We start from the raw sequence: 12,726 nt of genomic DNA on the forward strand, positions 1-12,726 counted from the left end.
GATAGATAGATAGATAGATAGATAGATAGACTCACCGTTGGAGAAGTGAGCCCCCTGTGGGAAGCTCAGCTCATTGCTGTGTTCAGCTTCACATGAATATATGGCTTTGGCATCTCTGTGGATGATAATCAGAAATGATAACATTTATGTATGTGCTCATACACTGTTTTAAATCAGAATTTGTTGGTTTTATTTTTGTTATGACAATTGCCATCAAATATATCTGAAACAGTAATGTCTTTATGGGCCATGTCCACTGTTACCTTCCCAAGGGAGGAGGTTTTACAGCTGATGGGTTCTCAAAAAGCAGCGCTCTGGCAGCCACCCTGGAACACAGAACCATGCCAAATGTCAGGGTGAGTGTCAACTTCATGATTTGACGTCACCAGAATTAGGCTGAATAAACAAACCATTTTCAGCTAAAGCAGGTAGCCACAATTTGACCTCACATATACAGTAAAAAACTTTGGTGTGAGCCAAAAGTCTGCATTCATTACTGGTAAATTTAGACAGTAAGTATTATTGTTACGTCCCAGGACGTATGAATTTGTGTTTTATTATCATGGTGTGTGTCTTTCATGATATGCTGCCAGTGGACCCAACGGCCTTCTGGGAGTTGTAGTTTTTGTTGTATATTTTGTCCTATTTTCTGTGCTCCTCCCTGTCCTAATCTAGGTGATTGGACATACCAGCTGCTCCTCGTCAATGTCAAGAGGAACCAGTATTTAAGAAGATCAAGAGAGTGAGCCAGTGAGATGTTCCTTCTCACAAGAGCATGAGTGTGTTGAGACGTTGCCAATCCCAGAGTGTTGCTCTTGTTGGTGTGTTTTAAGCTTAATATGGGTGTTATGGCTGTAGTGTGCAGTTTTATGTTATTAAGCCTAAATTTAAAACCAAACTTAATGGGTTAGTTCACCCAAAAATGAAAATTAGCCTGTGTTTTACTCACCCTCAAGGCATCCTAGGTGTATATGACTTTCTTCTTTCAGACGAATCCTGTCAGAGTTATATAAAAAATTGTCCTGGCTATTCCAAGCTCTATCATTGCAGTCAGCGGGTGTTGCAGTTGAACCGTCCACAAGTCGTCAAATAACGTGCGTGCAGCCATAATAAAACGTGTCTCGTATGGCTCCGTGGATGAATAAAGGCCTCCTGTAGCGAATCCATGTGTTTTTGTAAGAAAAATCTCAATTTTTCAAACGTAATAAACACTTTTCTCTCACTTCCGCTGACTGTCATACACGGAAGCAGTTCCGGCGGATGACGTATGACGACGGCGTTGCGTGATTGGTAACGAATGCAGAGAGAGAACAAAAAAAAACAAAGAAAAATGTCGGAGGATTTCGATATAAACCAAGAAGAGACTGGTTTTCCTTTGCTAAAGTAAGGAAACTTTGCTTTCTTTGCTCCTATAAACAAACTCGCGAGACTATCATATCTCAGAGGTGCGCGCTGCGCATACGTGCTGCGTCATTAGCCGGAACTGCTTCAGTGTATGACAGATACCGGAAGTGAGAGAAAAGTGTTTATTACATTTGAAATATGGATATCTTTCTTACAAAAACGCATGGATTCGCTACAGGAGACCTTTATTCATCCATGGAGCCATACGAGACACGTTTTATTATGGCTGCACGCACGTTATTTGACGACTTGTGGACGGTTCAACTGCAACACCCGCTGACTGCAATGATAGAGCTTGGAATAGCCAGGACAATTGTTAATATAACTCAGTGCTGGAGCAGTAGGGAGTTGGGTGCCATTTTCTTTTGTCCTCATTTTCTCCTGTTTTTGCTAGTTAGGAAGTCAGGTAAGAATTCTGTTGTTTATTGGTATTTATTTTTATCCTTAGAGGTAAGCTAGATTTCCTTCTTACAGATAGTAATCTTTTGTTTGTTATTTTGGCTTTACCTACTCCTGAAGAGATGCTTCTCTTATGTTGAAATTGTTTGCTTAGATCTTTTTACACTGTATATATGTCATTTGTTTATTGTAAATACATTTACTGGCATCTTACTTTGTGTACTGAGTGCTTGGACTGAGAACGGTTCAAATGTTTACTTTAAAACGTTACTTCGCTTTTGCCCCTAGAAATCTAATTTGGAACGTAACAATATATTGACACGTAGCATTGTATACAGATGTATTAAAGTAACGTACATATTCACAGGCCAAACATTTTTCAAATCAACATGTTGCTAACACTTGAAGCTATACAGCTTATAAGCAAATAAAAGGGTTTTTAAATCGAGTCCTCTTAAGTGAGTTGTAATGTTCCTTTTCTTCTCTGTCATGACAGTCAAATTATATATCCTTCCCTGGAAAGAGTGTTTCAAAACTAGTGCTAGGTCACATCAACCCTTTCAGCGGTGTAATTAAAACTCGTGCCAACAAAGAACAATTGCCATCAATCTCCATTCAGCAACTTCCTCTCCAAGCCAGCAACTGCACTATAAAATACTGCACAATGTTTCCTCACTATGTACACTGAATAATGTTTTTTACATTCCTCATGATGTAGTGTTTTTCTAAAACCTGACAGACACAAATAAAAGCTGACAATAATTTAAATGTACATCTTACATGATCAATTCTATTATTTCTGAACAATAAATCAATTGCACTGAGATCGAAATAAAATAAAAATAAATAAATTAATTAAATAATATAATTCTTACGGTGGCACACTACCTTAAATAGCATGCCATAATCTGTCAATGCTATTTGGTTTTAAATTATAACTAGTATATTTTAGTAGTAGTAATATTAATAGTAGTATATTTAGTAATAGAAGTAATAGTAATAGTAGTGTATTTTTTACTTTTGCCTGCCAAATAAATTTCCTCAAAGGTTTATTGTATTGTAATCAGAAAGCCATTCTGGTTAACACTTTAGGTTCCATTTATTAACCTTGGTTAACTAACAATGCAAAATGCTACATTATTAAAGTGAAAAATCATTCAAATCTAAAGTTGTATCTGTTAATATTATTTAATAGAGCTGAGCTAACATGGACTAACAATAAACAGTTATATTTTTGATTAGATAACATTAACAAAGATTAATAAATACTGTAAAAAAATGTACTGCTCATTGTTAATGTTAATGTATTGTGAGATAAACTCGCAATTGTGACTTTCTCAGAATTGCGAGTTCTTATCTCGCAAGTTTCCCCCCCTGCAATTCTGAATTTATAACAGGTCATTTTGAATTCTAAACTCAGAATTCTGAGAAATATACTTACAATTGTAACTTTTTCTCAGAATTGCAAGTTTCTTGCAAGTTTTTTTTCCGCAATTCTAAATTTATAACATGCAATTGTGAATTATAAACTCAGAATTTTGAAATACAAACTCGCAATTGTAAGAAAATTGTATTTTTGTTCCCTCAGAATTGGCCTTTATAACTCACAATTGTGAGTTTATATTGCAAAATTCAGAGGAAAAAACGTCAGAATTGCGAGATTAAAAAAATCACAATACTTTTTACAATTTTTTATTCAATGGCGGAAATGGGCTTCCATGATACATATACAGTAGTACATATAGCACGTTTAACAATAATGCAAATGATTACATTTCTAAGAACTTGACGTGTTTTAAAATAAAAAATGTTTTCATCATCATCATCTTCAAATGTAGACTGGGATCTGTCATTGAACCATAAACTTTTGATTGGCTCACAGGGTAGACATGGTCCCCCAACATATCCAGATTTTTTCTAACATCTAAGAAAACTGGATGACTTCTCATGTGAGAATGAGTGCTGGAGGAACAGACAGAGCTCGGTTTTCATCAAATGTCAGCTTCAGCATCAGTGGGTTGGTTACTGATAGAGAGTTTCACTTACACTGATCCTGGTCTCTGATAGCCGTTGGTAGAGCTGCTGTTGTCCAGCTTTCGGCGCAGGACCGTTTTAGGTGGCAGATCGTGGTAGGCGGTGGATCTGGTACCGTCTTTATGCTCCACACATGCTAGATTGTGCACAGACACCATACAGCTCTTACGACCTCCAGAAAAACACAAAAGAACAAAATAAGTAAATTAGCTTCTTTTGTGTAGATTAGGGGTTTTAAACCAAGTAAAATAAATTAATAAATACAAATAAAATAAAATAATAGAGAAAATAAATTTGAATACAGTTTTTTAAAGAAAAAAAAAACTACTGGTCAAAATTGGGAATAATTCAGATTATATATATATATATATATATACACACATACACATAAACTACTGGTCAAAATTGGGAAGGAATAATTCAGATTATATATATATATATATATACACACATACACATATATATTTATATATATATATATTTTTTTATATATTTATATATATCTTTAAGAAGTCTCTTATGCGCAGCAAGGCTGCATTTATTTGATCACAAAATACATTATAATATAATAACAGTAATATTGCGAAATCTTATTATGATATAAAAAAAACAGTTTTCTATTTTAATACATTTAAAAATTTAATTTATTCCTGTGATGGCAAAGCTGAATTTTCAGCATCATTACTCCAGTCTTCAGTGAAATTATTCTAATATGCTGATTTGGTGCTTAATTAATATTATTATCAAAGTTGAAAACGGTTTTTGTTGCTTAACCCTCTAAGCGCCAAAGTCGCAAAATTGCGACAAGACGTCATACTTAATCAAATAGACTGTAGTTCCTAATATGGTGTAATATCTCATTTGTATTCCCTACCGGAATGAGGATAAAAAGACAAAAAAAAAATAAACATGCAAATAAGTTCAAACATCAATTCATTATCTATTATTTCATGGATATTATGACATTCAAGAGGGCCGCCCCCTGATGACGTCATAACCTGGCTCCTAAAGGGTTAATTATATTGTTACAAAACATTTCTGTTTCAAATAAATGCTGTTCTTTTGAACGTTCTATTCATCAAAGAATCCTGAAAAACTGTATCATGGTTTCTACAAAATATTAGGCAGCAAAAACTGTTTTTATCATTGATATTAATATGAACCATGATTAATAATTGAGCACCAATAATATATGATAATATATGAGCAGCAAATTAGCATATTAGAATGATTTCTGAAGGATCATGTGACACTGAAGACTGGAGTAAATTCAGCTTTGCCATCACAGAAATAAATTACATTTTAAATCATATTACAACAGAAAACAGTTATTCAAAATAGTAATAATATTTCACAATATTACCATTTTTACTGTATTTTTGATTAAATAAATGTAGCCTTGATGAACAAAAGAGTCTTCTCTTAAAAAAAAATCTTAATTATTCTAAACTTTTAACCAGAAACGTATGTTTTTGGCCCCTACCTTCTGTGATGTGTAAAGATCTTAGAGATGGGGCGTTCGAGCGGTTAAGCTGTGCTGATTTGATTCCTACTTCAGAGTGAGGAGCCTTTGTGGGTGCTGGTGAAGACCTGGCAGCTGCTGAGGCTGAGTTCACCCTACAGGAGTCCTCCCAATCCACACGGCCCGTGTCCTCTCTGGAGCTGGAGTCTGGACTGCTGGTGCAGGTGAGGCCCTGCGGCTCGCTGGAGGACAGGGAGGAAGGGGTATGTCGCAGGCCGGGGAAGGGGGGCTTGTCTTTGGGCTGTGGAGAGGAGCAGGTTTTGGAGGAGCTGTTCTGCTCTGAGGAGTGGGAGGAGAGGGAGTCCATGCTGCCGATTGGAGTGCTGCCTGAACTACTGCTGAACGTGTCACCTGCAGGGTGAGTAAGAACATGTGCCGTGAAGACATATAACAGCTGAAAACTCATTACATTTCTTAATACAGTCACTATTTTGTGAAAATAAATACATGAGCCTATTAAAGCTGCATTCCGTAACTTGATTTGGTTAAAAATGATCCAAAATCAATTATTGAGCAAGTACATAACCAATCAGTGTTCAAAACTATCTCCTTACCTTGGCGACAAAGAGGCAAAATGTACGCACTGCAGCTTTAATTATGCATAGAATGATTTTCATTCATTACTGGACTCAAATGTTGAAGTCTCTTTGATGGCACTGATGATAAATAATAAGAATAAACATTGTTCAGTAAAAAAAAAAAAACTTATTTTACATATTGCGTAAGTCGTAAATCGATTAACACTTACTATAACCTTGCCTTAGCCTGATTCACAACGGAATGCTTGCAATTAGGGGTGCTCCGATTGATCGGCTACCGATCACTACCGGCTGATAATCGCTTTGGGATGATTGATCGGCGGTCTCTAAAAAGGCCGATCTCAAAAAACGATCTCAAGCTGATGACTCTGCTGCGAGAGGTTTGGCATGACATGCAGCGGCACCGTCTCAGTCTCTGTCCAGCGCGGGTGAAATAATTATAATGCTATATTTCTTCATTAAATAACTTATAAAGTTGCAATGCTGAAAAAGCATTTTCAGTGACAATGTTTGGATTTGAAATCAAAATAATGGATAAATGTTGTGTTTGTGGTAAACGGTCACGGATCAGTAGCGGACTCCTGTGTGAAAGCAGTCCATGCTGCTTCCCCTCTCACAAGAGTCACCTAAGAGGGGAATTCCCCCCTTTTTCAAAAATGAAATTCAGGCCCTGAATAAATGTCTAAAAATCCTGATTGGAGTATCACTATAAATAGTTATAAATTATAAAAAGAAGGCTTTAAAAATATCGGTATCGGTGATCGGTATCGGCAGATACTGCTTTCTGTGATCGGCGATCGGCCTCAAAAATCCTGATCGGAGCACCCCTACTTGCAATAATGTTTTTTTTAAGTGGTTCAACTTCGAGTCGTTCGCTTTGTATCATTACATCACATCTGAATACATAAAGAGGGAGTCCCGGGTAGTAGGCTATATCACCGCTCGGGAACTTTCTTTAATGTGAGTCCATGGGATTTCTTACCTGTTTTCTCAAGCCTTATCAAGCACCACTCAAGTAAATGAATGTGTTAATTAGGGCTGCCCCCTATAGTCGACTAATCGTTAGTCGACCAGAAGAGTCTTGGTCGACCAAATTGTTATTAGTCGCTTAGTCACATAAAAAAATAAATCCACAGGCGAAGTCACGCAGTTAGTCACGGACAGATCGTTAACGGCTAGTCTATGGTAATACAGTACATCAGGCAGGACATCCAAACGGTCGCCTATCATTCATCGACCTCAAATATAGCTTATCAGCTAGTGTTTAACCATTCAGCGCTTGCGCGCTTTCCTGGAGTCCGTGCGCTCATGCACACTCGCAGCACACACACATAACGCCAGGTTCACATTACTCCGTTTGCAGTGTAAATGTGGTGTGTATTTTTTCCGCGCTCATGTTAACAGATTAATAAAGCGTGCACACTGCACACGGTTGCAGTCCGGCAGTGAGTCGACCAGAAGAGTCTTGGTCGACCAAATTGTTATTAGTCGCTTAGTCACATAAAAAAATAAATCCACAGGCGAAGTCACGCAGTTAGTCACGGACAGATCGTTAACGGCTAGTCTATGGTAATACAGTACATCAGGCAGGACATCCAAACGGTCGCCTATCATTCATCAACCTCAAATATGGCTTATCATCTGAAATATGTAAGTATTAGCAACTTTACATGGCTGCTTGATCTAATGTTAACCTAGAGAAATGTGCGCTATTGTGTCTGTGTGGAATGTAGAACCTAAACAGTAGCGCGCTCACTGCGTAGACAGATGGAGGCGCCGGTAATAGCGCCGGTGCGCTTACTTACTCTTAAAATAGCCTACTCCATTCTACTACTGTCATTTTTGGTCATTCAGATTAGAGTAATACATCTTTCAAATCTGTAAAGACTCTACGTTTATTTGTGTGCACTCACAATAACAACAAAACACGATTTTGTAAAATAATGAACGCAAACAGGATGCACTTTCTACCGTCTCGGTCTCTGTGAACTTGATATCTTTGCCTTACAGACATTAACAATATATAGAGAGAGAGTGAAATGTCTACTTTCATGTGAACCAATTCAAATGGAAAACAAATATTCTCAGATTATGGAATCCGTATGAAACAAGGTGCATCACTACTGCGGAGATGATGAGTCAGTGTCGCCGAGTTCATCTCTTAAACTGAGAACAAAGAAAGCAGTAGTTTATCAAATAATTAAAATGTTATTGTAGTCTCCTTACTGTTTTTCACTGACACATTACTTCTGCCGGTGCACTGTGGCAAGCTTTATGCATGTGCTTGAGCGCTTATGGCTATGTAGGCAATTAAAGGCTCATTATAATGATTTAAACAGTTTATTAATAAACGTGCGATTTGTCGACTAATGCTTCAAATGAACGACTACTAGTCGAATTTGTGTGCACTCACAATAACAACAAAACGCGCTTTTGTAAAATAATGAAAGCAAACAGGTCTGTCTCGGTCTGTGAACTTGAGCGCGAAACTCCGTGTATATCTTTGCCTTACAGACATTAACAATATATAGAGAGAGAGTGAAATGTCTACTTTCATGTGAACCAATTCAAATGGAAAACAAATATTCTCAGATTATGGAATCCGTATGAAACAAGGTGCATCACTACTGCGGAGATGATGAGTCAGTGTCGCCGAGTTCATCTCTTAAACTGAGAACAAAGAAAGCAGTAGTTTATCAAATAATTAAAATGTTATTGTAGTCTCCTTACTGTTTTTCACTGACACATTACTTCTGCCGGTGCACTGTGGCAAGCTTTATGCATGTGCTTGAGCGCTTATGGCTATGTAGGCAATTTAAGGCTCATTATAATGATTTAAATAGTTTATTAATAAACGTTCGATTAGTCGACTAATGCTTCAAATGAACGACTACTAGTCGAACAGAAAAAATCCTTAGTCGAGGGCAGCCCTAGTGTTAATTATGTTCAATTTACTGGTTTCAAAATATTAAAATGAACTTCTTACGCTAACATAAAACACAGAAGATGTACTCTCAGCAGTGAATGTGAAATGTGAGGGTTACTGGTCGTGTGAGACTCACTGTCCGCGTCTGCCAGGCACATTGAGGGTGTGTAGAGGCTCTTGGGTTTGCGTGGTCCAGATGAGAGACAGATGGCTCTGCTCCTGCGAGACCCTGGACAAGAATGAGGCTGTGGCAGGGGAACATTAGGGTCCGGCGCTTGATGAAATGTCTGTGAAGACAAAAATAAAATAATAATAATTATTATTATTTTATTCAGCAACGATGCATTAAATTGATTAAAAGTGACAGAAAATACTAGATTTCTATTTCAAACAAATGCTGCTCTTTAGATTCTTTGATTTAATTCATTCATCAAAGAATCCTGGAAAAAAGAATGCATCACAGTTGTCACAAAAATAACCGTTTTCAACATTGATAATACTAATAAATGTTTCTTGAGCACTAAATTAGCATATTAGAATGATTTCTGAAAGATCATGTGACACTGAAGACTGGAGTAATGATGCTGAAAATTCAGCTTTGCATCACAGGAATAATTTACATTTTAAAATATATTAGAATAGAAAACAATTATTTTAAATTGTAATAACATTTCACAATATTACCTTTTTTTCTGTATTTTTGATACAATAAATACTGCCTTGGTGAGCATACACTGCCAGTCAAAAGTTTTTGAACAGTAAGATTTTTAATGTTTTTTAAAGAATTCTCTTCTGCTCACCAGAAAAATACAGCAAAAGCAGTAACATTGTGAAATATCTTTACTATTTAAAATAACTGCTTTCTATTTGAATATATTTTAAAATGTAAATTAATTCCTATGATTGCAAAGCTGATTTTTTTAGCATAATTACTCCAGTCTTCAGTGCCACACATGATCCTTTAGAAATCATTCTAATATTATGATTTGCTGCTCAAATAACATTTGACTGGTAGTGTAAGAGACTTCTTTCAAAAACATAAAAAAATCTTACCAACCCCAACACTTCTGAAAGTTAGTCTATATAGACATATACAGATACAGATACAGTATGAATGTATCATTTCTTACAGGAGTATGTTGTGTATTATCTTGCCTTTTCAAAATGTTCAATGAGAATTTCTACCACGATATTTTGGAATTTGATGTTCATCATGGCAGCAACAGTTTCTTCCTGGGAGCGCATGAGCGTAGGGCCAAAGATCACTCCCAGATTGGACACGGTCATCATGTTACTGTCACTGTGTGTGGACACACTGCAGAGACACGTCAGTCAAATCCTCGAACCAATATCATACTTCAAATAATACTTAATTACCCCACAAAACTACCTGACACCAATGTAAAATTACATGCAGGACAAGACCGGACAAATGCAACCTTATGTTAGTGCTACCACCAAATTTTATGCGGTGAAGCCCACAGATCAAGTACGTCTTGGTCTTGGTTAAGCTAGTTAAGAAGTCTTGTGAAGACGCCAGCACCCAAAACACAACACATGCTAGTGACCAACCATCTTATTTACAACATTTTGCTCTAAATAAATCTACAACATATTACTTGAGACTAAGAGTGAGTTTAGGGAGAGAAAAGTTTTCCTTTCAACAGTAAAAAAATGAATATAAATCCACGTTCAGTCATACTTGAGTAGATGTTTGATTAATATCTCCAGCATCTCTTTGTTTTTGTCAGGCAGTTTATACACCAGCGCGTGAACTGCACACACTCTGTAGTTCTGATCATCAGATTCTGAAAGAAAACAGACCAAATAGATCAACACACCATCAGCACAAACTCAACACAGATTTATAGCTTTTCAGTGTCTTAATGCTTAACATGTAATTCAAAAGCTTTAGAACTTACTGACAGCCAAGAGGAAGTCTGAGTGGAGCTTGTATGTCATGAGAGGCTCAGAAAGACACCTGGTGGACAGAGACGAGAATTACATCTTGTTAGCTCTTCTCTCAGAAAAGCTTTTGGTTACTTTCAACTCTCTCAAATGGAGAAAGTTACACTCTATTTCAGTGTAATCTTGCTGAATGTACAGCTCCCACTAGCATTTTGAATCTCTATTATAAGTAATAACATCAGCCTGTAACATGTAGCAAAACCTGAGGAACACACTAACCTGAGGTAATTCTTGAGGCCGCTGGTGATGGTTTTGTTGTCCCAGGTATCTGGGTCCAGATCCATGTCTGATGCTGCTTTGTGTGCTGTAAGAGAAAACCAGGAACAAATGTGCAAATGCTGGAGTGATATTAAAGATGTCTGACCCATGGAAAACCGCTAATTCAAAAATGTCATATTTCAAACCAAAAAAAAAAAAAAAAAGTTGCAAGAAAATGAAGGTAATTTTTAGGATCATTAAGATTTTTACACTGTAACATAATTTTCATGACAGTTAAGTCCACTATAAATAATTTATCCTTTAAAAAATGTATTGGATTTAATTTATCCCTATTTTCTATGGCAAAGATAACGAGGGGTTTTTGCATTACAGTAATAACAACTCGAGATGAAAATGTAGATAACTGTCAATAAAGTGTCAGAGTGCAATGCTTATTTTCCCTATTGAAAATATAGTCTTATTTCTTTCATTTTCTTAAAAAAAATTAAATAATGAAAAAACATTATATTTATGTTTTGAGAATCTATCTATCCAGGAACGAGATGTCCTTGCGAAGGGGAGGGGAATATCATGTTTTTGAACATTTAAAAGGATTATGTATATATTATAATAAACTATGTAACATTCCATACATAAAATAAGAATTGTCAATGTTTGTTTCATGGTGACATGGTGTTTATAGTTTAAGTTAATCTGTGAAGTCAAGTTACACTTGATTTAGGTTTACAGACTAAATCCAGACATTTGTTGAGATCTTTCAGAACAAGATTAAAAGCCACCAGATGTGACGTTAAGCTCCAAAATAAATTAATTTGACAATGTTTGTGCAAGAGGGGACTGCTCCAGAGTGATCGATTTTTGCGACCCCGATCTGAAACACACATTTGTCTAGTTCTCGAGGCTGGCATTAGATGTGTAGAGTGAAGTAACTTACAGAAGACTGTGGTCATGAGCTTCTGCACTTTTGAGTTTATTCCACCGACTCTGTACAAACCCATAGTGTTGAGCCCTGCTGAGAGGAGAATATATACAGTACATACAGAACATACACAAATATATAAACACAACACACATGCATAATTACCCTAAATTTTGAAAGAGAGAGACCAAAGGACGTATGAATGACTTCATCGGATGTCAGATATTTCCTATTATACCACATAGAAAGCTTTTACCAACTGAAATAAGACATTTTTTTTAAATCTTTTTAATTTTTGACTATATAAACATTATTAACCAATAATATATTTATATTATAATTAAATAATATATTTTATAATTGTTATACAATTACACAGAAGCAAATGATGACAACTATGTCAAGATTGTATTAAATCAGGCAATAAATTAGCTTCAGGACTCACCGGCTCTTTGCCATCCATAGCTTCCAGCCAGAGTCTCCTGTTGGACTCAGACAGCGCTTGTAGCGTGATAATGCCATGCCTGAAGACAACGCAGCACTTAAAAGTCTGACATGCTCTAGAAATATCTTACTCATCTACCTAATATAGTTCCTGAATAGAACCTTTGCTTGAATATGTTTAGAGAAACTGAAGCATGTAAAGGATTTAGACCCAAATGAAATGTTGCCACATCATATACAATTCACCCCGAAATGAAAATTGTGTCATTATTAACTCATCCTGATGTCATTCCAAATGTGTATGATTTCTTTCCTCTGTGGAATGTAAAAGAAGATATTTTGAAGAATGTTG

The 12,726-nt window shown here is 36.3% G+C and overlaps 1 protein-coding gene across 1 annotated transcript in view; it reads right to left on the reverse strand.

The window, feature by feature from the left end:
* The window catches only part of LOC107684620 (rho GTPase-activating protein 42-like), a 123,510-nt gene that overhangs the window by 3,852 nt on the left and 106,932 nt on the right, over window positions 1-12,726 (reverse strand). Inside the window, exons 10-20 of the mRNA XM_016480919.1 lie at window positions 12,352-12,454; window positions 11,946-12,096; window positions 11,012-11,096; window positions 10,747-10,805; window positions 10,527-10,632; window positions 9,980-10,139; window positions 8,961-9,111; window positions 5,321-5,710; window positions 3,850-4,009; window positions 264-326; window positions 36-115 (exon numbers count right to left, since the gene is read on the reverse strand). Of these exons, the coding sequence (XP_016336405.1) occupies window positions 36-115; window positions 264-326; window positions 3,850-4,009; window positions 5,321-5,710; window positions 8,961-9,111; window positions 9,980-10,139; window positions 10,527-10,632; window positions 10,747-10,805; window positions 11,012-11,096; window positions 11,946-12,096; window positions 12,352-12,454 (1,508 nt within the window). The remainder of the gene's footprint in view (window positions 1-35; window positions 116-263; window positions 327-3,849; window positions 4,010-5,320; window positions 5,711-8,960; window positions 9,112-9,979; window positions 10,140-10,526; window positions 10,633-10,746; window positions 10,806-11,011; window positions 11,097-11,945; window positions 12,097-12,351; window positions 12,455-12,726) is intronic.

This window comes from Sinocyclocheilus anshuiensis, unplaced genomic scaffold (assembly GCF_001515605.1).
Source record: "Sinocyclocheilus anshuiensis isolate Anshui unplaced genomic scaffold, SAMN03320099.WGS_v1.1 scaffold41, whole genome shotgun sequence".
NCBI classification, from domain to species: domain Eukaryota; kingdom Metazoa; phylum Chordata; class Actinopteri; order Cypriniformes; family Cyprinidae; genus Sinocyclocheilus; species Sinocyclocheilus anshuiensis.